This window comes from Elephantulus edwardii, unplaced genomic scaffold (genome assembly GCF_000299155.1).
Source record: "Elephantulus edwardii isolate Elephantulus edwardi_28Jun2011 unplaced genomic scaffold, EleEdw1.0 scaffold00083, whole genome shotgun sequence".
NCBI classification, from domain to species: Eukaryota; Metazoa; Chordata; class Mammalia; order Macroscelidea; family Macroscelididae; genus Elephantulus; species Elephantulus edwardii.
The window spans coordinates 5,023,949-5,044,610 of NW_006399833.1; the positions used below are offsets into that span (position 1 = coordinate 5,023,949).

General features: G+C 39.9%; 1 protein-coding gene across 1 annotated transcript in view; it reads right to left on the minus strand.

The window, feature by feature from the left end:
* Positions 1 to 20,662, minus strand: part of COL4A6 (collagen, type IV, alpha 6) — a 121,135-nt gene that overhangs the window by 76,444 nt on the left and 24,029 nt on the right. The window contains exons 4-11 of the mRNA XM_006889949.1: positions 20,140 to 20,256; positions 17,683 to 17,751; positions 15,994 to 16,029; positions 9,599 to 9,661; positions 7,708 to 7,743; positions 7,461 to 7,502; positions 6,265 to 6,357; positions 4,171 to 4,224 (exon numbers count right to left, since the gene is read on the minus strand). Coding sequence (XP_006890011.1) covers positions 4,171 to 4,224; positions 6,265 to 6,357; positions 7,461 to 7,502; positions 7,708 to 7,743; positions 9,599 to 9,661; positions 15,994 to 16,029; positions 17,683 to 17,751; positions 20,140 to 20,256 — 510 coding nt within the window. The remainder of the gene's footprint in view (positions 1 to 4,170; positions 4,225 to 6,264; positions 6,358 to 7,460; positions 7,503 to 7,707; positions 7,744 to 9,598; positions 9,662 to 15,993; positions 16,030 to 17,682; positions 17,752 to 20,139; positions 20,257 to 20,662) is intronic.

The window sequence follows — 20,662 nt, forward strand, 5'->3', positions numbered from 1 at the left end:
GCTTGAACTTGCATATGAGTAGTTGGTGGTCTGTTCCACAATCAGCTCCTGGCCTAGTTTTCACAGCTGATATTGAGCTTCTCCAGCGGTTCTTTCCACAGATGTAATCAATCTGATTCCTATGCATACCATCAGGTGAAGTCCATGTATATAACCTGTGTTTATGTCTCTTAAAAAAAGTATTTGCAATGAATAAGTCATTGCCAACTACAAATTGAGATACTTGGGAGTGACACAAAATAGAGACAACAAAATACCTGTAGAAAGTAAATTACAGAACATTTCTGCAAGACACAATAAAAGACCTAAATAAATGGAAAAATGTACCTTGTTCATGGATAAGAAGACTCAATATTGTGAAAATGACAATCCAACAAAAAACAATCTACATGTTCAATACAATCCTGATACAGATACCAAACTCATTTTTCAAGGCAATCGATAGGGAAATTGTCAAATTTATTTGGAGAGTAAAGAGGCCTTGAATAAGCAAAGCACATGAAAAATAAAAATAGTACTCCCTGACTTCAAAACCTACTACACAGCAGTAATAACCAAAACAGCACAGTATTGGTACAACAACAAGCACAAAGACCAATGGAACAGAATTGATAATCCAGAAATGGATCATGAGGTAAATCTGCTGTCAAGGACCTTTCTAGAGTACTGAGAAGCAATGATTTCATTCTAGAGACTAAGGTGCGTCTGATCCGGTCCATGGTCTTTGTAATTACTTGCTATGCCTCAGAGAGCTGGATAATGACTAAGATGATAGAAGAAGAATTGATGCCTTTGAGTTGTGGTTCTGGAAAAGAGCCTTGAACATGCCATGGATGGCCATGAAAAAAATTAAAAATCTGTCTTGGAGAGGTGAAACCAAGTTTCTCCTTGGAGCCTAGGATTTTGATGTTCCATCTCTCATACTTTGGGCATGTGACCAGGAGAGAGTGATTCTTGGAGAAGGATATCATTCTCAGAAGGGTAAAGGGCAGCACTGGAGAGGAAGACCCTGAATGAGATTGATTGATACAGTAACTAGGGCAATGAAGGTAGGTGTAACAAAGCCAGTGAGAGTGGCTCAGGACAAGGCAGGCTTCATAGTAGTTGTACATAGGGTTGCTATGAGTTGCAGATGACTTGATGGCACATTACAACAGCAACAGCATCTATGGTCAACTGATATTCAACAAGGAAATAAAACCTATCAAATGGGGAAATGACAACCTCTTTAACAAATGGTGCTGGGAAAATTGGACTGCTTCCTGCAGAAAGCTGAATTAGGATCCACATCTCACACCACACACAAAAAATAAACTCAAGATGGATAAGAGACCTGGGACTAAAGCCCAAAATCATAAAGTTCATCAGAGACAAACTGTGATCAAGGTTATATGTCCTAGTCTATGGTATAAAAAGACTGCCAACTACAGCCAGAAATGCTCAATTTAGAGAGAATAAAATTTATGAATATGGCCTTCTAAAGATTAAATCCCTGCATGTGTCAAAAACATTTTCTAACAGAGTGAAAATAAAACCTACTGACCGGGGGGAAAAACTGGCAATACCATCTCAGACAAGTGTCTCATATAAAAACTTTACAGAATCCTACAGGGCATCCACAAGAAAAAGACTGATAACACAATTACAAAATGGGCAAAAGACATGGAAATACTTTTAACAGAGGAAGACACTTGGATGGCCAAATCATTGGCAATATGAGTGATGCAAATCAAAACCACAATGAGATACAATCTCACTCCAGTAACTGTGGCAAAGTTTAACAGGACAGCAAATAATAAATGTTGGAGAGGATGTGGTGAGATAGGAACTCTTTTACATATTTGGTGGCATTGTAAAATGGTACATCCACTCTTGAGGTCTGTTTGTCCTTTCTTCAGAAAGCTGAACATAGAAATTGCATCTAACCCAGATATTTTACTGATTGGAATATGCCCTGAGAGAATGAGAACTGAGGCACAAATGGAGACTTGTACACCAATGTTCATAGCAGTGTTATTCACCATCACAAGAAAAAAGCCTAAGTGTCTAGCCACAATAGAATGGCTTGAAAAACTATAGTACATTCACACAATGGAATATTTACACAGCATGCAGGAGCAATGATTTTGCAAATCACTACCTAATTGGGAGAGAGTGGAGATCATTATGCTAAGTGAAGTAACTCAGCTCCGTAATGACAAATACTGTATAAAATCATTATTGTAGAATGAGTATGAGGATTTAAGGGTGGGAGTTTGGAAGCAGAGGGGTGAGGATGGGCGGGTGGTGGAGGGTGGTTAATCACAGGGTCACACAATTTGATGGGTGGAGGGAAGAGGGTGTGAAGGAAACTGGAAAGCTCCAGTGTGAAAAACAATGTAAATGAAATTTGTAAATAAACCAGTTTTGTGTTTGGTTTTTTTTTTTAAAAAAAAAGGAGGATGCACATACCACCACATAACTGTCAAATTATATCATTAAGTACCTCACTGCCGTACTTTGAGCATCATGGCCCAATCAAGTTGATACATAACTTTAACCATCATAGTTGGTGTTACTCTCACCTTACAAACACATTCTTTCCTGCTAGAAGTACGCTATTTATACACACAACAATCAGAGTGCAGGTTTTTCACTACTGTAAATGTAGAATGTTGTGTAATGAATTAGAGGAAAAGCAGGGGAGTAGCAGGTGTACTAAGATTAGATATAATTTACTAAATGATAAGTGTCAACATGTACATATATATTACCTCATTCAATCCTTATAACCATCCTGTTATTATCTCTCCTTTTTAAATATAAAGGAGCTCTGGTGACATAATCTGTACAAAGTGCTGCTAACTCAGAGGCCATGCCTCTCCGGCAGTTTAAATCTGCCAGCTGCTCTGCAGGAGAAAGAGAAATAATCTCTCCCCATACACTTATAGACTTTGATAACCTGCTGGAGGGTCAGCTATGAGTTGATTCTGACTTGATGGCAAGGAGTTTGAGTTTTGAGGGTTTTGTTTTCTTTCTTCTCCTTTTAAAAAAATATATGCAAGTGAGGAAATTTAAGCCTATAAATGTGGATTAATTTTCCCAACGTGTCAAAGCTAGAAATTGGTGAAAACGGAAGCCAAGTATAGGTTTATTTTAACTCTAACTTGTGTACCATCTACTAAAAACCGACTCATAATTTTAAGTGGCAATGGAGGAGCCTGTCTTTCTCTCCAGGAACTATGCTAGACTAGAAGTGCCAGAGGAGCGTCTCCCTTTACCCTCTTGGAAACTCTTTGCTGCCCTACTATGCTGTCCTAGAAGGCCACTATGAATCAGATTCAACTCGACAGGAATGGGATTGTTTATCACTTACCTCCCCCATCCCAGATATGTTTACATATTGTACAAGGTGTATTTAATGGATACTGTTGATGACCTACTCCTCTACCCTTGGTTTACTTGAGTTCAGCCGCTGCTACTAGCCTCTCACTTCATGTTTCTGGGGCTTTCTTCTGTCTTTGGAAGCAAATGAGACAAGAATGATGGACATACGGGCACTCTAGGAATGAGAGAATCAATAAGGCTAAGGACAACCCTCAAAATAGATGGCGGAAGGCGATGAATTAATGCTTCCTCTTCTATGTATTTTGGCTGATTACTCCCGAAACATATTCCACCTAATCTAGAATGAAATTATGTCTTGCTACTCACTGTGCTTTTAGTTTGTAATATATTCTTTATTAACCATTTTCTCTTTTCTATTTCCTATTTCTCATTCTGGTGCGTGAGATAAACTCATAAATAAATTAATGCGCCCCCAAAAAAAGTCCCAACAAACTGACTCATAGTTGACTCTCCAGCAGGTTTTCACAGGCCATAAATCCCACAGGAGGAGATTCCTTATCACCAAACCACCAGAGCACCCTATTTTAATCCTAGAGACTGACTACATATCCTCTAAGACATATAGTCTCATGGAAGCCATCTAATGTTACATTAGATCTTCTTTCTTCCTTTTCAAAATCCTACAAACTGGGAAGTCTGGAGCTTTCTACTAACGAAAATAGTGGAATTCTCTACAATAACCATAACAGAAAGAGTTCTCTTTCCTTTTGTTGTTAGCTTTCTATTGTTATTTCTTTATTTTTTGTCCAATTGAATAGATGTTGACCAAATAGGAAAACTTACCGGTAGGCCTGGAGAACCACTTGAGCCTTGGAGACCTGGAAGCCCTGGTTCACCCTGGAAAAGTCATGGACAAATTATCGTTAGCAGTACTGAATAGGACCACCCCCTCAGACTGGGGAACCAATAAGATGCCAGGATTGGAATGATGCAGATTCCGCCGGCTTTGTGACTGTAACTTACCTTAGAGTTTTAGTTTAGGGAGCTTTTGTGATATAAAAGAACCCTGGTGATGCAGTAGTTAAAGCTATCAACCTCTAACCAAGAAGCTACAGGTTCTAATGTACTACTATGTAGGAGAAAGATGTGGCAGCCTACTTCTTTAAATATTATAATATTTATAGGCCTTGGAAAGCCTATGGGGCAGTTCTACTCTGTCCTATGGGATAGTTCTGTTCTGTGCTTTGGTTTTTGATGAGTTGGAATTGACTCAATGCCTATGGGTTTTTTTGATTGTTTGTTTCATTTGGGTTTTGTGATGTAGGAAAGGGAAAGAAAATGTTCTAAAGCGCAATCTGACATGGCTAGGCTTACTGAGAAACAGAAAAACAAATGAGCATTTGTTTTATTTCTAATGGGAAAAGCTGTCGAGTGATATTTCCTGTAGTGAATTACAGGCTGCAAAGAAACCCCTGGTTTTGGATAAAGGGTAACAACTATAATTGGATAAGGATGCATAATATTCTAATCTCTTTCCCCTTGATATGATAATCTATCTATATATGCCATGTGAGAGCTCTCTACGTTTGAGAATGAATGATCAGGGGATCAGGGAAGCAAGCAATGCTCTGTTTCCTGAATGTTCCTAAATCAAAGATTACTTCCTGTAAGCCTGTAGGGGCCCTCAAGCTGTTCCTTCTAGAAAGACAGAGTAAAGAAATGGGATTAAATACATTGCCCTGTACAAGGTCCCTTAGATTTCTATATAAATAGACTTTAAGGGATACTCAAGAAGGAAAGTGATGCAGATTAAAGTAACCTTTAATGTTCAAATGGGCAGTAACTGAATGGCTCAACTTCTAACCAAAAAATAGATAGACCTATAAGGTTGTTCTGAGTCGCAAGCGACTCGGCAAGGTATAACAACAACAATATAAGGTGAACAATACCATGGAGGCATAGATTTCTCAGAAAAATCAACAGCACATGGTCAAAGGGGCAGCATATACCCAGGGATAAAGCTCAGAAGGCAGAAAGGGATAGGACAACAGGATGAATGTAAAGGGGAAATACAGGGTAGAAGTGAGAGAGTGAGCATTGTAATCAACATCACAGAACCTAATGTGTATGAAACATTGAATGCAAAAATCGACATTTCCTGTAAACTTTCACTCAAATAATAATAAAAAATGTTGATCTTTTAAAAAATAGAGATCTGAAAGATATCTGCAAACTTTAAAAGCAAGCAGCTGTTTAAACACAACCTTCCTCACAACCATGTACACAATACACATTCACTTTATAGAAAACCACCAGATTATAAAATATCTCAGTTAAACCGGTCTACAGATTAAGTTTTTGCACTTCATATCATGTGATTGAGATCAGCTACCATCACTTGATTACAGTATACCCATTTGCAGAGTTTAGTTCTGAAAGCAAAGAATTTTTTCAAGAAAGCTCAAAAACAAACATTTACATCCTATATGTTATGTCACATTTATCTGAGGGTGTCATGTATAATTTTTTAAAGTAATTTTAAAAAATAAATAAAAATGTATTCAGCATCTTGACAATCACTGCCAGATGGTAATGAAGAAAGTAGCACTTAAATAAATACTCAGAAACGCAGGTATGCATTCTTATACTAGAAACCACACTCAAAACGTTTTCAGGAAGCCTTTTCAAGAGGAAAAAAAAAATAAAGATGACTTTCAACTTCACTTCCAAGTTGTTGTTGTTGTTGATTACCTTCAAGTCGAGCATGACTCATAGTGACCTATGAACAAAAGGTCTGAAACCCTTCTACAACTATCGACAAAAAGTGTTTATTCAGAATCTTTTAGTCTTCCATTGTAGTCTGGCTGTGTTGAGTTGTAACAGGGAGAGGTGGGTGGGAAGCTTCCAAAAATTTCAAATTCTTAAGTATTCACCTACCTTAGAGCCTTTTTGTCCTTTTGGAAATCCCATAAATTCTAGCTCCCCTGTTGATGGTGGTGGTCCTGCAGGTCCAGGGAGACCTACATCACCCTGTAACACCAAAGGGAACATTGAACAAAGCATAGTTCTCACAGAATGTTTCTCCAGACATTGCGTTTATTTTATTGATGTAACTGACAAGGAAACTGTCCACCACTTTGGCCTCTTTACACTCATCAAGGGAACCCTTGACATGCGTCAAGGGAACACAACTATCATTGCCCAGGGATGAGAACAATTTTAAGCTCAACCAAATGAAATGAACTTGGTACTATTATTGCAGAAGGAAGAAGCAAGATGGATAAAAGGAAAATAGAGGTTCAGGGTTGCATGAAAGGGTCTTTAAAAGAGAGAGGGAGAGAAAGAAAGATGGGTTTAAGTAAACAAGATGCTAGGGAGCACTGGTGGCCTAGTGGCAAGAAGCTGTGCTGCAATCTGGAAGGCATGCGGTTCGAATCCACCAGCTGCTGTGTGGGAGAAGGATAGGCAATCTCCTGCTGTGTGATTAACTGCCACTGAAAACATGCCAGAGGGTCAGCAATGGGCAAGGGGCTACCACTTGGCAATAGAGATCAATCTCTGAATCCAATTTCTGCCAAGTGCACAAGAAGAGACAGCAAAGTTCACATAGGAATATCAGGGGCTAGATGTGCTCCTTCAGGAGGAGCAGTCCACAAAAGACAGGCATGAAGGGTGTGGGAACAAGTTGCCAGTCTTCTTGGGGCTGCTCCAAATCACCATATCATCTGTACAGGTAAATGTAATGAAGGTAAATGTTAAGAGCGAATGATGAGAGGAGGGAGAGGGATACATGATGATGAGTAGGAGTTGGGAAAGGAAGAGAAAGGGTAGATGAAAGGGAAAACGTAGAGAAAAGGAAAAAGAAGCTGGAGAGGAAAGAGAAGAAAGAACATTTTAAGAGACTTGTAATATATGCAATCACTTCATAGGTGGGAAACAGAATAGTGGCCTATGTGGCATACACAAAAGCAGCCTTTGAGGGGATTCCACAAGAAGAGCCAGGTGGGCCAGGAATTGCTTATTTCCCAAAGGGAAGATCTAAGTCCCCTTACACAAGCAAACATACACATGTAATCAGTGCTATTTATAGACCATATGGAATGTAGTCTATATTTTCAAAAAGATCTGTTTACCTTGACTCCTTTTTCGCCTTGGAAACCTAACCCCATGTTTCCCTGGGGTGCAGGGAGAAAAAAGAAAAATCAATTACTAAACAAATCACACAAATGTAAATCATTGGAATTAAGTTTGTTGTGAGGGGTGGGAGTGTGTGTGTGTTCAACCCATAAGGAAAGTTCAGCCAAACCAGTATCTCTTTGGTGAAAAACCAGAACACTGAGGGGTAAGAGGTAAAATACCCACAAGACAAAGCATACTTACATCAGGGCCAGGGTAACCAGGGGGACCGGGAGGACCCTAGATTTAGAAACAAAGAGGAATTAGCATTCGTTAGTTTCAGCCAAAAAAGAACACACATCCATTGATTGGGTGGCACTGGGGTTAAGCCACAGCTTGTGGTTGCGTGGTTTTGGTGTGGCAGATACTAGTTCTTCTTCCCATTATTCCTTTTTCGCTCTCCTTTGAAATTTCCCAAACAGAAATGATAGCTGCACATTCATGCTAAGGTAGTAGATGTCTCCTGTATCATTCTTTCTGATTATTCAGAAACTTGCATCGGATGATCTTTGGTGAAGTTAAGTCAAAGTAACAAGAGGTGGGATTTCATGCAATAGAGAGACACAAATCTGGGCACAGGATTTCCCGCAAGGCTATATATTCTTCCAATACCATGGATGGCAAATAGGCTTGGTCTCTGAAAGATAAGTGGGTGGGTAGGAGCTGCCCAATCACAGAGTTGAGAAGAATTTTGAAGCTTTTTCTGAGTTCAGGGTAGCTGATAGTGATGGTATGATTGGCTAGTAGTGTTTGTCATAGGTGAAGGAGAAGGTTGCAATAGATGTGTCAGGTACCAGTCATCCTTGGGCTATACATTTAGGCTGAGCTAAACTGAGAGGCTTTGGAGATATATGCTGAATAGTCAGAAAGATTCTGACAAAGACAAGAAATAGCCCTTAGTAAGAGCATCTTTCATTTTGATCCTCTCTGCTATTGTTGTTGTTATGTGCTGTTGAATCGCTTGCGACTCATAGCGACCCTAATAGCCCTAACTCTGCTCTATCCTGTGCCAATCATACTGTCTCCGACATACCATCCCGATTACCCCAGTCATTGAATCAGCCCACCTCATAGAGGGCCTGCCCCTCCTGCGCTGTCCCTCCACCCTACCAAGCATGATGTCCCTCTCCAAGGATTGGTCCCTCCTTACAACATGTCCAAAGTATGTTAGACGGAGCCTCAGAATCCTTACCTCCAAGGAGCCACCTGGTTTAACCCTTTCAAGGATGAATCTGTTTGTTTTCCTAGCAGTCCATGGTACCCTCAATACTCTTCTCCAGCACCAAAGCTCGAAAGCATCAATTCTCCTTCTATTCTCCTTAGTCATTGTCCAACTCTCTGACTCATAACAAGTGATTGCAAAGACCATGACCTGTATCAGACGCCCCTTAGTCTCCAGAGAGACACCATTGCTCCTCAGTATTTTGGAGAGGTCCGTAACAGCAGGCTTTCCCATGGCAATATGTCTTTTAATTCCTGGCTACTGGTGCTAAGAGTGTTGATTGTGGAGCCAAGCAAACTAAAGCTGTGTACAATCTCAATCTCTTCACCATCCATCCTGATGCTACCTATTGGTCCAGTGGTGAGAATCTTTGTCTTCTTGACATTGAGCCTCAATCCATATTGGAGGCTGCAGTCCTTGACCCTCTGCAGCAAGCGCTTCAGGTCCTCCTCAGTTTCAGCAAGCAGGGTTGTGTCATCTGCATATCGCAGATTGTTGATAGATCTTCCACCAATTTTGACCCCACATTTCTCCTCATAGAGCCCAGCCTCCCGGATAATCTGTTCTGCATACAGGTTGAAAAGGTATGGAGACAGGACACATCCCTGTCACATTCTCATGCTAATGAGAAACCTATACTTGAACCAAGAGTCAGTCGTCAGAACAGAGCAAGGAAACACTGTATGGTTCAAAATTAGAAAGGGCATACGGCAGGGATGTGTCCTGTCTCCATACCTTTTCAACCTGTATGCAGAACAGATTATGATCCTGTCTAGGAGCGTCTAAATATTCATACAGGCTCATTATTTCATCCATGGTGTCAAAAGCAGTCATCTGAGTACAGTGATCAAATTAGATCTAAGTTAGCCTTACCTGTAATCCTGGGGGTCCTACAGGGCCTGCAGTTCCTGGAGATCCGGGTGCTCCTTGTGGACCCTAAAAAAGCAATTTTTTACTGAGTTTTAACAAGACAGTTACCTAACAGGAACAAAAGAACAAATACATTTCTAGCAACTTTATTCAGAAAATAAAAGGTGAAAATTTCCCCAATGCCCATTGATAAAAGGATGCTACTGTTGTTGTTGCATGCGCTTGAGTTAGAACTGACTCATAGAAGACCATCCAGTGGGTTTTCAGAAGCAGAAAACTACATGGGAGAAGATTACTCATTTTACTTCCACAGAACAGCTGCCGGTTTATTTGAACCATCACCTTTTGGGTTTGCAACATAACTTCTTACCACTGGACCATCAGAGTTCCTTTGACATAGGGGTGGATAAATCAAATGTGATGCAGCCACAGAGTGGAATAACTACTCAGCAATTTATTCTTTTGAAAGAAACAAGGTACTGACAAATGAAATAATGTGCCTATATTATAAATATAGTATGCTAAGTGAAAAAGATTCGATTCAAAATGCTAGGTACTGGTTTAGCCCCTTGAGGTGAAGTTCTATAATGGAAGAAGGAAAATTGCTCTTCAGTAAGAAGTAAAGAAATCAGAACAGTGGTTGCTTTTGAGCTGGGGAAATGATTGGATTGACTCAGTGTAGGAGGAAATCGTCTGAGGTGATGATAATGTTCTTTATTTTAATAGACGTTTGGGTTACATTAGAGTGTACATTTGTCAAAACTCAGCAGGTGCACATTTCAAATTTGTTACATTTCACTGTATATAAATTTTAAACAAAAAGGAAAGCCATAAATAAATATTGAAGTCTTGTGGGAGAAAGATGGGCAATCTCCTCCCATGTGATTATTGCCTCTGAAAATTTGCTGGAGGGTCAGCAATGGGTCAGTTTTGACTCGATGGCGTACAATAGCAACAGCTAATGATAGGTATTTAGGAAAAGGAGACAATTATAAGTTATTTACTTTAAAATGCACAAAAAATAAAATAGACTGATGGACAGAAGGATAGATGAATGGAAATGAGATTGTTGTTGATGTTAGACAATGTCAAGTATGGCTCACAGGGACCCTATGAACAACAGGTCTGAACTCTGTCCTATTCTGTACTTTTCTCATCATGTTTACCATATTCATTCACAGTGATACATCAGGTCAATTTATCAAAAAGGCATGATAATTTTAAATATGTATGTATGCACCTAATAACGGAGTTTGGTTTCATAATTTTTTTTCTCCCTCAGTCAATTCTGTTTATTAGTGACTGTAGGATAGAGCAAAGTTGCCTATAGGGTTTCCAATCTTTACAGAAGCAGATTGTCACATCTTATTCCAGCAGGGTTGTTGGTGGGTTCAAACAGAGCCAGTTAACCACTGTACCACCAGAGCTCCTTTTGCTCAAACAGCATATTTTAAAGGATACAGTTTTTCAGTTTCTGAAGCTTGTCCCTTGGCCCAGCCTACCAAATTCTGCAACCCTCTGATTTCCCCCTTCTCTACTCTCATCCTTCCTACTCCGTCCCTTCCCCCTTCGGACTTTCATACACATTTTACTAGTTATCTTTCTATTACTACAATAATGAATTTTTTTATCCTATGTGCTTGAATACATAACTGTTTTTGACGATATTTTATCTTTACAAACTAGTGTTTTGTTTGTGGTTGTTGTTAAGAAAATTACACAGCAAAACATATACCAGTTCAAGCATTTCTACATCTATAATTCAGTGCTATTATCAGTCATTTAAATTTTTGATAGGCAAGAATCTTTGAATTTATACTTGCTTCCTGACTCACTAATTAGGCTGAATATATTTTAAAATATTTATTAGATAATTCTATTTATTTAAAACCTATTTGTATATACCTGCCTACTATCTTTCTATTGGTGTTCAATGCCTATCTTTACTTATTTTATTCTGTTTATAAAGCCTCCCCCCATGTCCACCCTGTCTAAATACCACCCACACTTCTCAGAATCTATTTCCTCTACCTTTACTATCTCATTGCCATCAATCAGAACTGACTCATAGCAGACCCTTCATTGGGTTTCTGAGACTATAAATCGCACAGGAGAAGATTGCCTATCTTTCTCCTGTGAAACAGCTGGGTGCATTTCAACTGCCAGAGAGGTATGGTCATTGAGTTAGCAGAGCAACTCCCTGAACTGTGTCACCAGAGCTCTCCTTATCTTCAATAAAGTCTTTAATAAGCTTTAATTGGACAACATCTCTTCCTCTAAGCTGCTGTGGAATAATTGTGCAACATTCTTAATAGTTTTCCACGTACTAAGGTGCAGAGACAAGGAAGTCATGTACAACAGAAACAGCCTAACACTTACAAAAAAATTTTCACAATGCCAAGAAAGCAGCAGATAGCTTCAAACACTGTGAGAAAACAAATTAAGACTTCTCAAAAAAGCAGAGAATATTGCAAATGCAATGAATACCACAGTGTCAAGAAGAAAGATGATTTATGTTGATGTAGAGACATTCATACAGCTACAAAAGAAAGTACAAATGATAGAAGTAATAATGGAAGCCACTCATAAAAGGAATACCCTAGAGATAGAGAACAAGAAGAAATGTATTGATGAGCAGTTATCTGAAAAGCTATAGAAGGAGCAAATGATGGAAAAAACAATGGAAACCACTAAATAAGCAAACACTCCAGACACATGGACCCAGAAGAAATATATTGATGAGGAGGAACTTGCATAAATATGGAAGAAAATATAAAAGATGAAAGAAAAAATTAAAACTATAGATAAAGAGGTACAAAAACATAAAAAATCATGTACAATAGAATACCACTATTATTCAGATATATGCAGCAACAACCAGAGGCAAAGAGGAAAGAAAATATTTCTACCAACTTTTGCACTGAGAGATCGATCAAACATGTAATCAAGATGCATTAATAATAGTGGGTGACTGGAATGCAAAAGTTGGGAACAGAGAAGAAGGATAAATAGTTGGAAAACATGGATTCGGGGACAGAAATGAAGCTGGAGATAGAATGATTGAATTTTGCACAATCAATGACTTATTCATTACAAATACGTTTTATAAGAAACATCAATTCAGGTTATACACATGGATTTCACCTGATGGTATGCATAGGAATCAGATGAATTACATCTGTGGAAAGAATTGCTGGAGCAGCTCAATATCAGCTGTGAAAACTAGGCCAGGTGCTGACTGTGGAACAGACCACCAACTACTCCTATGCAAGTTCAAGCTGAAGCTAAGGAAAATTAAATTGAATCCATGGGAACCAAAATATGACCTTGAGTCTATCCCACCTGAATTTTAAAACCATCTCAGGAACAGGTTTGAGGTCTTGAACACTAATGAGCAAAGACTAGATGAGTTGTGGGAGGATATAAAAAATAACACCCAGGAAGAGTGCAAAAGGTGATTACAAAGATGGAGGAGGAAGAAAAGACCAAAATGGAAATCAGAAGAGACTCTGAATGTTGCACTAGAGCACTGAGAAGCCAAATGAAAGGGAAGAAATCAAGATATTAAGGAGCTGAACAGAAGATTTCAAAGGGCAGCGTGATAAGACAAAGTATTATAATGAAATGTGCAAAGAGCTGGAGTTAGAAAATCAAAAGGTCCGAATTCACTCAGCATTTCTTAAGATCAAAGTACAGAAGAACAAATTCAAACCTCAAGTTGCAATAATTAAGGATACTTTGGGCAGAATATTACATGATCCAGGAAGTATTAAAAGAAGATGGAAAGAGTATACAGAGTCATTATACCAAAAGGAATTGGTGGACACAGAAGAATTTAATGAAACAACATATGAGCAAGATCTTTGGTGATGAAGGAGGAAGTTCAAGCTGCTTTGAAAGAATTGGCAAAAAAATAAGGCCCCAGGAATTGATGGTATACCAATAGACATATTTCAACTAACATGCCGCCCTAGATGTGCTCACCAAGTTTTGTGCCAAGAAATATGGAGGACAACTACTTGGCCAGCTGACTGGAAGAGATCTATACCTGTTCCCATTCCAAAGAAAGGTGATCCAACACAGTGTGGAAATTATCAAACAATATCATTGGAATCATAAGCAAGCAAGATTCTGCTGAACATTATCCAAAAATTACTGGAACAGCACAACAACTGAGAACTGTCAGAAATGCAGGTTGGGTTTAGAAGGGGTTGCAGTACTAAGGATATTGTTGCTAATGTTAGATGAATCTTGGCTGAAAGCGGGGAGTACCAGAGGAATGTCTGTCTGTGTTTCATTGATTATGCAAAGGTGTTTGACTATGTGGATCACAACAAACTGTGGCTAACTCTGAGAAAAATGGAAACCCAGAACACTTGATCATGCTTATGCAAAACCTATACTTGGACCAGGAGGCAGTCTTAGAAAAGAGCAAGGAAACACTGCATGGTTCAAAATTTGGAAGGGTGTACTCTATGGGTGTGTCTTATTTCTATACCTTTTCAATATATATGCATAATAGGTTATCTGGGAGGCTGGACTCTATGAGGAGAAATTTGGCATCAAGATTGGAGGAAGACTCAACAACAATCTTCATTATACAGATGGCACAACTCTGCTTGCTGAAACTGAGGAGGACCTGAAATGCTTGCTGCAGAAGGTCAAGGAATGAAGCCTTCAATATGGATTGAAGCTCAATATCAAGAAAACAAAGATTCTCACCACTGGGACAATTGGCAGCATCATGATAGATGAATTGATTGAGATTGTTCACAGCTTTAGTTTTCTTGGCTCCACAATCAACATTCTTGGCACCAGCAGCGAGGAAATTAAAAGATATATTGCAATGGGAAAGTTGGCTGTTCCAAAGTACTAAAGAGCAACAATGTCAGTCCAGAGACTAAGGTGCACCTGATATAGGCCATGGCCTTTGAAATCACTTGCTATGCGCCAGAGAGCTGGACAATGACTAGGGATGATAGGAGGAGAATTGATGCCTTTGAGCTGTGGTGTTGGAGAAGCGTATTGAAATAACATAGACTGCTAAGAGAATGAACAGGTTTGTCCTGGAGAGTGTTAAACCACGCTGCTCCTTGGAGCCAAGGATTTTGAAGCTTTGTCTGATGTACTTTGGACATGTTGCAAGGAGGGACATCATGCTTGGGAAGGTGGAGGGACAGTGCAAGAGAGGAAGACTCTGGATGAGATGGATTGATTCAGTGTCAGAGACAGTGATTGGCACAGGAAAGAGCAGGGTTTAGTGCTGTTGTACATAGGGTTGCTATGAGTTGCAGGTGACTCAATGGCACATAACATCAACAACAACAAAGGGGCAGAGAGGGAGCTCTGGTAGTCTAGTGGTAAGAAGCTGCACTGCAATCCTGAAGGCTCTTGGTTTGAATCCACTAGCTGCTCTGCTGGAGAAAGATAAGCATTCTCCTCCCAAGATTAACTGCCTCTGAAAACCTGCTGGAGTGTCAGCTATGGGTCTGTTCAAACTCAAAGGCATACAACAACAAGGCAGCAGGAACTATGTCTATATTGCTTTAAGGATCAGTCAACATGGTCAATACCTGTTCATACCTGCTCACAAAATAGAAGAGAGGAGGGAGGCAAAGAGAGGGAGGGTAGGAGAAAGAAATGAAGGAAGGCAGGCAGCAAAGGCTCCTTAAGCCATTTCAAAGGAGTTATGACATTGTAGTATCTCAAAAAGGGGGGAACCCCTCACTTTTCTTGAATACACCTATGGCCTTTCCAGTTCTATTATCAAGAGTTTCTGTGAGGAACTAATGAATGCGATGCTTTTTCAACAAACATACTCTTTTTTTTTTTCTCTCCTGTACCCATGGAACTCTGAACTTAACAGAAAACTTGGAAACTGGATGAAAAGTCAGTTTGTTTGGTTTTTTTTTTTTTTCCTTAACACATCCTAGGGCATATATTTAGTCCCTTGGATGAAAAGCTCTGAAAGTCAGTCTGTCATGTGACTTAATGGGGGTAGTTCATTCTCTCAATCCCTTCTTATCTGGAAAATATCAATAGTTGTGTCTCATTCCACTGCAACTGTCTAAATTGTCCTTTAGAAGATCTGGAAGGACTTTTAGAAACCATGGAGCTAAAGCAAACCGTACGAAACTCTTTACCATGGAGTCGATTTTGACTTATAGTTACAGTATAGGACAGAATAGAACTGCTTCATAGGGTTTCCAAAGCTGTAAATCGCCACAGAGGCAATAGACTGCCATATCTTTTTTACACACTGTGGACCTTTCTGTTAGCAGCTGAATCCTTAGCCTCTACGCCATCAGGACTCCTCTTTAATATAGTGGAGAGAACGAAATGGATCCATCAGTAGCTGTTTACTAGGCATTGAGAACGCCACAATATAAAAAACTTACAGCACTTCCATCCAGTCCTGGCAGTCCAGGATCCCCCTAAGAAACAAATAAAGAAGGCAGGGCACTGATGAGATGAATAAATTCAGTCTGTGACATTCTATAAACAACCAACTTAAGAGTCTCAGGGATAAAAATGCATTGCTGAAGCTTAGAATCCTCTATTAAGGTCTCGTGGTTTAAATAACGCATAAATTGGACATAATCAACCATTTACTTTCTTCCCTCCTAAGAAAATTCTGGACTCTTAGAGGACACATATTATAGCCTTGGCTGAACAGGATTTCGTATTTACTTGGATTAATTAATTTTCACCTTTGCTAGGAACTTATCAATTAGAAACGGCTTCTGCAGGCTGGTGATTTTCTTCCTCTGAGAAAAGCTGAGCTACCTTCCTGTGTTCCTTCATCCTCAGAGAATCTGTGCCCATATGTATACAATACAAATCAGACATTTAAAGGGAGAAGCAATAGAGCATACAGTCTCTGATTACGTTTTAATTACTTTGCAGTCTCCCAAGTCATTGTATGAATCTGTAAATACTACCAGCTTGTGGAAATTGCTGTGTCCCACTGGATTTAACATCTCGTTGATTTTTGGCCAGATCATTCAATCAATGCTTGTTAAGACAATGGCCATTCTTTGATACCTGCTATTCTGCCCTACTTGGCTTATGGTCAAAACCCCATCTCTCTGTGGTGTAGAAAGAGGAGAGCTTGAGTTCTAGCTAGCTCTTCAGAGAATTGGTAGTGTGACACGGAGCAAATCACATAAGCTCAGTCCTCAGTTTCCCTATCTGTAAAATGAACAATAAGAAGCTAACAATCATGACATTCTTTACAACTTTTACCATTCTATCTTCTGCTGTTTCATCTATAGCATAAACCCAAACACTGGGCCTTTTCTTGTTTTCCAGCTGCCCACATCTACCACCTTTCAAGGTGATTTGTAATGTCTGTGCATGGATGAAAGAGAATGTTATCAATTTGCTAAGCTTGCTTGCCGCATCTTACTCTTCAGATGCAGGGCAGATAGATTCCCATGTCCACCAGGGGAATGATGGGCTCCCTTTCCACTCGGCAAATGAGTGAGGCTAAATCCTGAGGATCCAAAGTTTACTGGGGCCCCACAAGATACCACCAAGGATACAGTCACAGAGAATACAGAAGGTTCTTGTCAACTCTGGGAAAAGAGAAAAGTTTCTAGCCGGCTTCAGAGCTATTGGGCAATTTCTGCAGACAGTGAGGGACCTCTCTAAGGTTGATAGGCAGGGACAGAAAAGGGTGGAGTCTGGATCTGGGCTGGTGGCCACATTGAGGTGGGCAGAGACATACATGGCTTCAAACCAAGGTATGCAAACATCAAGGGTTCTAAAGTAGACAAAAGGTATCTGCCTCCAGAAAATATCTTAGCATGTCAAAGAAAATGATGCCCATGCAAACTGTTTGTTTGCTAATCTGTCTCCTATTTCTGGTATAGATCATACAAAGCAAATATCTCTGACAGTATAGTTGCAAACATTTCTGTCAATGTTTCTACCACAAAAAGCTCCAGATCCTTTTAAATCCAGCTTGGTTTTCTCCTTAAATAGAGGCACAGATGCTAGTTTGGAAATGTTTTCATTGAAAGTGGGGCCAATCCCAGGGAACTCAGCATACAGCCTACTCAGTTGTCTGCCTTAGAGGCTCTTACCTTCATTCCTTTAAGAAAACCTTGAGCAACGACTGCATCACCTTTTGTGCCCTTCTGTCCAGGAATACCCTGAGTAAAAACAAAACAAAAACAAAACCAAGAAAAGTTTGTGAAGAAATATACACTCTTAGAGCTTTGTTAACAGTATGATAACTGTGTGTGTGTGTGTGCGTGTTCTACACGATCAGAGAAACTTCTCTAGTAACGAACTATAGAAATGATCCCTGAAAGTATAGTCTTGGTCCCAAAAAAGATGGAAACAGCAAGAGCCTGAAATTAAGTGTCAGAGTTGTTGGCTGTGTTAAGGGGAAAAACAAATATCCTGAAAAGGTGTCGTATGCCCATTCCCCTACTCCAAACTATGGTCAATATAGAAATGGAGGTTAGAGAATAGAATCCTTCATTTTTCAGTGTGCTGTTCTGAAGACATAATAAATGTTCATATGCCTATAGATTGTATAGGGAGCAATGGTGGCTTACAGTGGCAAGAAGCTGTGCTGCAATCCCAAGGGCATGCAGTTTGAACCCCCCAGCTACTCTGCCGGAGGATAGGCAATCTCCTCCCATGTGATTAACTGCTTCTAAAAACCTGGCAGAGGGTCAGCTATGGGTCAGCTCCAGCTTGATGGTACACAACAATAACAACAACAACAATAGATTGTCTAAGAAGCTCATTGGATTAATGGCTGTGCTGCCAACCAAAAGGTCAGAGGTTTGAATCTACCAGCTGCTCTGTAGGAGAACACTGAGGCAAGATGATTCCATAAAGATGTGTACAGCCTTGGAAAGCCTGTGTGGATAGTTGCACTGTGCCCTGTAGGATTGCTATGAATCAGACTGAATGGTTTTGGTTTTTACTCATCAACTCCACTCCTCACAGGTATGTTATTTGCATGCCCTTCATCTAGGCAAAAAGTCATTCTGTTAGGGACACATCTCCCCCACCCCCCGCCCCACTACCAGTGGTACAGTCCTTAGATGCCAACGTCCTTTATGCCTATTTGGACCATATGCTTTTCGAACTAAGTGCCAATTAATTCATATAACTTGATATTTTGTCTAAAGGACAATTTGAATTCAAGCTAAACACCCTCACAACAGTACCCTCATTAATTTATATGACTTTAATTTAAATCACTTGTAAGATTAGTCTGAAAAGAATATGGTATCTACTAGAGATCCTTTCGATTTTATTATCAGGGTCCTATCTAGATGGATAGGGAGTTCTGGTGGCCTAGTGGTAAGGAGCAACACTGCCATACCAAGGGCATATGGTTCAAAACCACTAGCTGCTCCATGGGAGAAGAATGGAAAGTCTCCTCTCATGTGATTTACTGCCTCTGAAAACCTGCTGGAGGGTCAGTTATGAGTCAGTTTTGACTTGATGGTACATAACAACAGCAATCTAGACGAATGGACTTAAATAAGATGATGACACCAGGATCTAATAAAATGCCTTATTAATCCCATACTGAGGGCTATGATGAAGAAGGCAACCCATCAGCAACCTTGTTACTATGAACATATTGGGTCAGATTACTTTTCTTTTTGTGGTAGGTGTTCTATTTATTGGATTGCAGGATGTTTCGCATCATCCATGGCCTATACCTACTGGATGCCAGTAGCATCCATTCAGTTGTGACTACCCAATATGTCAGTAAAAATTGTCAAATATTCCCTGTTATAGTGTACCATCAAGTTGGAATTGATCCATAGCTGACCCTCCAGTGGGTTTTCAGAGACAGTAAATTGCACAGAAGTAGATTTCTCTTTCTTTTCTCCATGGAATAGCTGGTAGATTCAAACTCTATGCCTTGGGGATTGTAGTATAGTTTCTTACCACGAGCCACCAGAGCCCTTGGATGAGAATTACTGGTAAAGACCAAGTTTGCCAAGTTTGGTTAGTGTTTTAATAATCATATCTTCCAATTATATAATTTTCTAACAGCCTCTGACAGCACAATTATGTCAAATAGCACAAATATGTCCTTTGCTCTGAAATTTGCTGTAACTTTAAACAATCTTGCCACCTTTCCCCCCCTCCATTGCTGTTGAGTTGATTTTGACTCATAGCAACCTTCCATCAGGTTTCTGAGGCTGTAAATCTTAAAAGGAAAAGAATGCCTGTCTTTCACCTGAGGAGCAGCCAGTGGATTCAAATGCCATCTTTCCCCCAGCATTCCTTAATCCTTGCCAAATCTATAAAGCCGCTTTTGTTGCTGTTGTTGTTGTTTAATCCCAAGTAAAATAGCATGTGTACACCCCAATGAAGTAGTATTTTTTTTCTTTAGACTTTTCTTGTTGGGTGTATAGTAAATATAGACATTTCCCACTGTACAAGGGTCTACATTGGTTGTCCCACAGACGCTTCATGAGGTCTTCATAAAAGTGGTAAAAGGGCACACTTGGAAGTAAGCAAAGCAACTTGAAATGACGTGCAAATATCTGGCAGCATACAGGCGGTCCAAGAAGCCCAGGGTAGCCATCAGGGCCCGGAAATCCTATTGGTCCTTGAGTTCCATTACAGCCATCCAGACCAGGTGGGCCTCTGGGTCCTGGCTGTCCAGGGTGGCCCTGTTCAAAGAGAAAAGAAGCATCAGGCCAGCACAAGTCTGTCAGCTCCACAATGACAGAACTAAGCACGTTGTAAAAGTCCAGCTTCTCATTCACTCCTTTAGCTCTCAAATCTATGCTCTTACTTAAGTCTTTCCTTTATACTTCGGTATATGATAGTGTGGTCCTTCCTAAATGATCAGTGCTTTAATAGCATATAAACTATAACTTAAAGGATAATGCATGAACAGAAAGGATATCTAAACTACTGCAACTTTACCTTTCCCAGGCACAAAGATGTACTAAGATGCTAATAAGCTGCTACAAACAGGGGTTCATGCCAAGCCTTGGGATTCCTTGGATCAGACTGTGAATTGGGCAGCCTGGTATTGGAAGCTCTGCATGGGAAAACAATACTGGAGTTTGG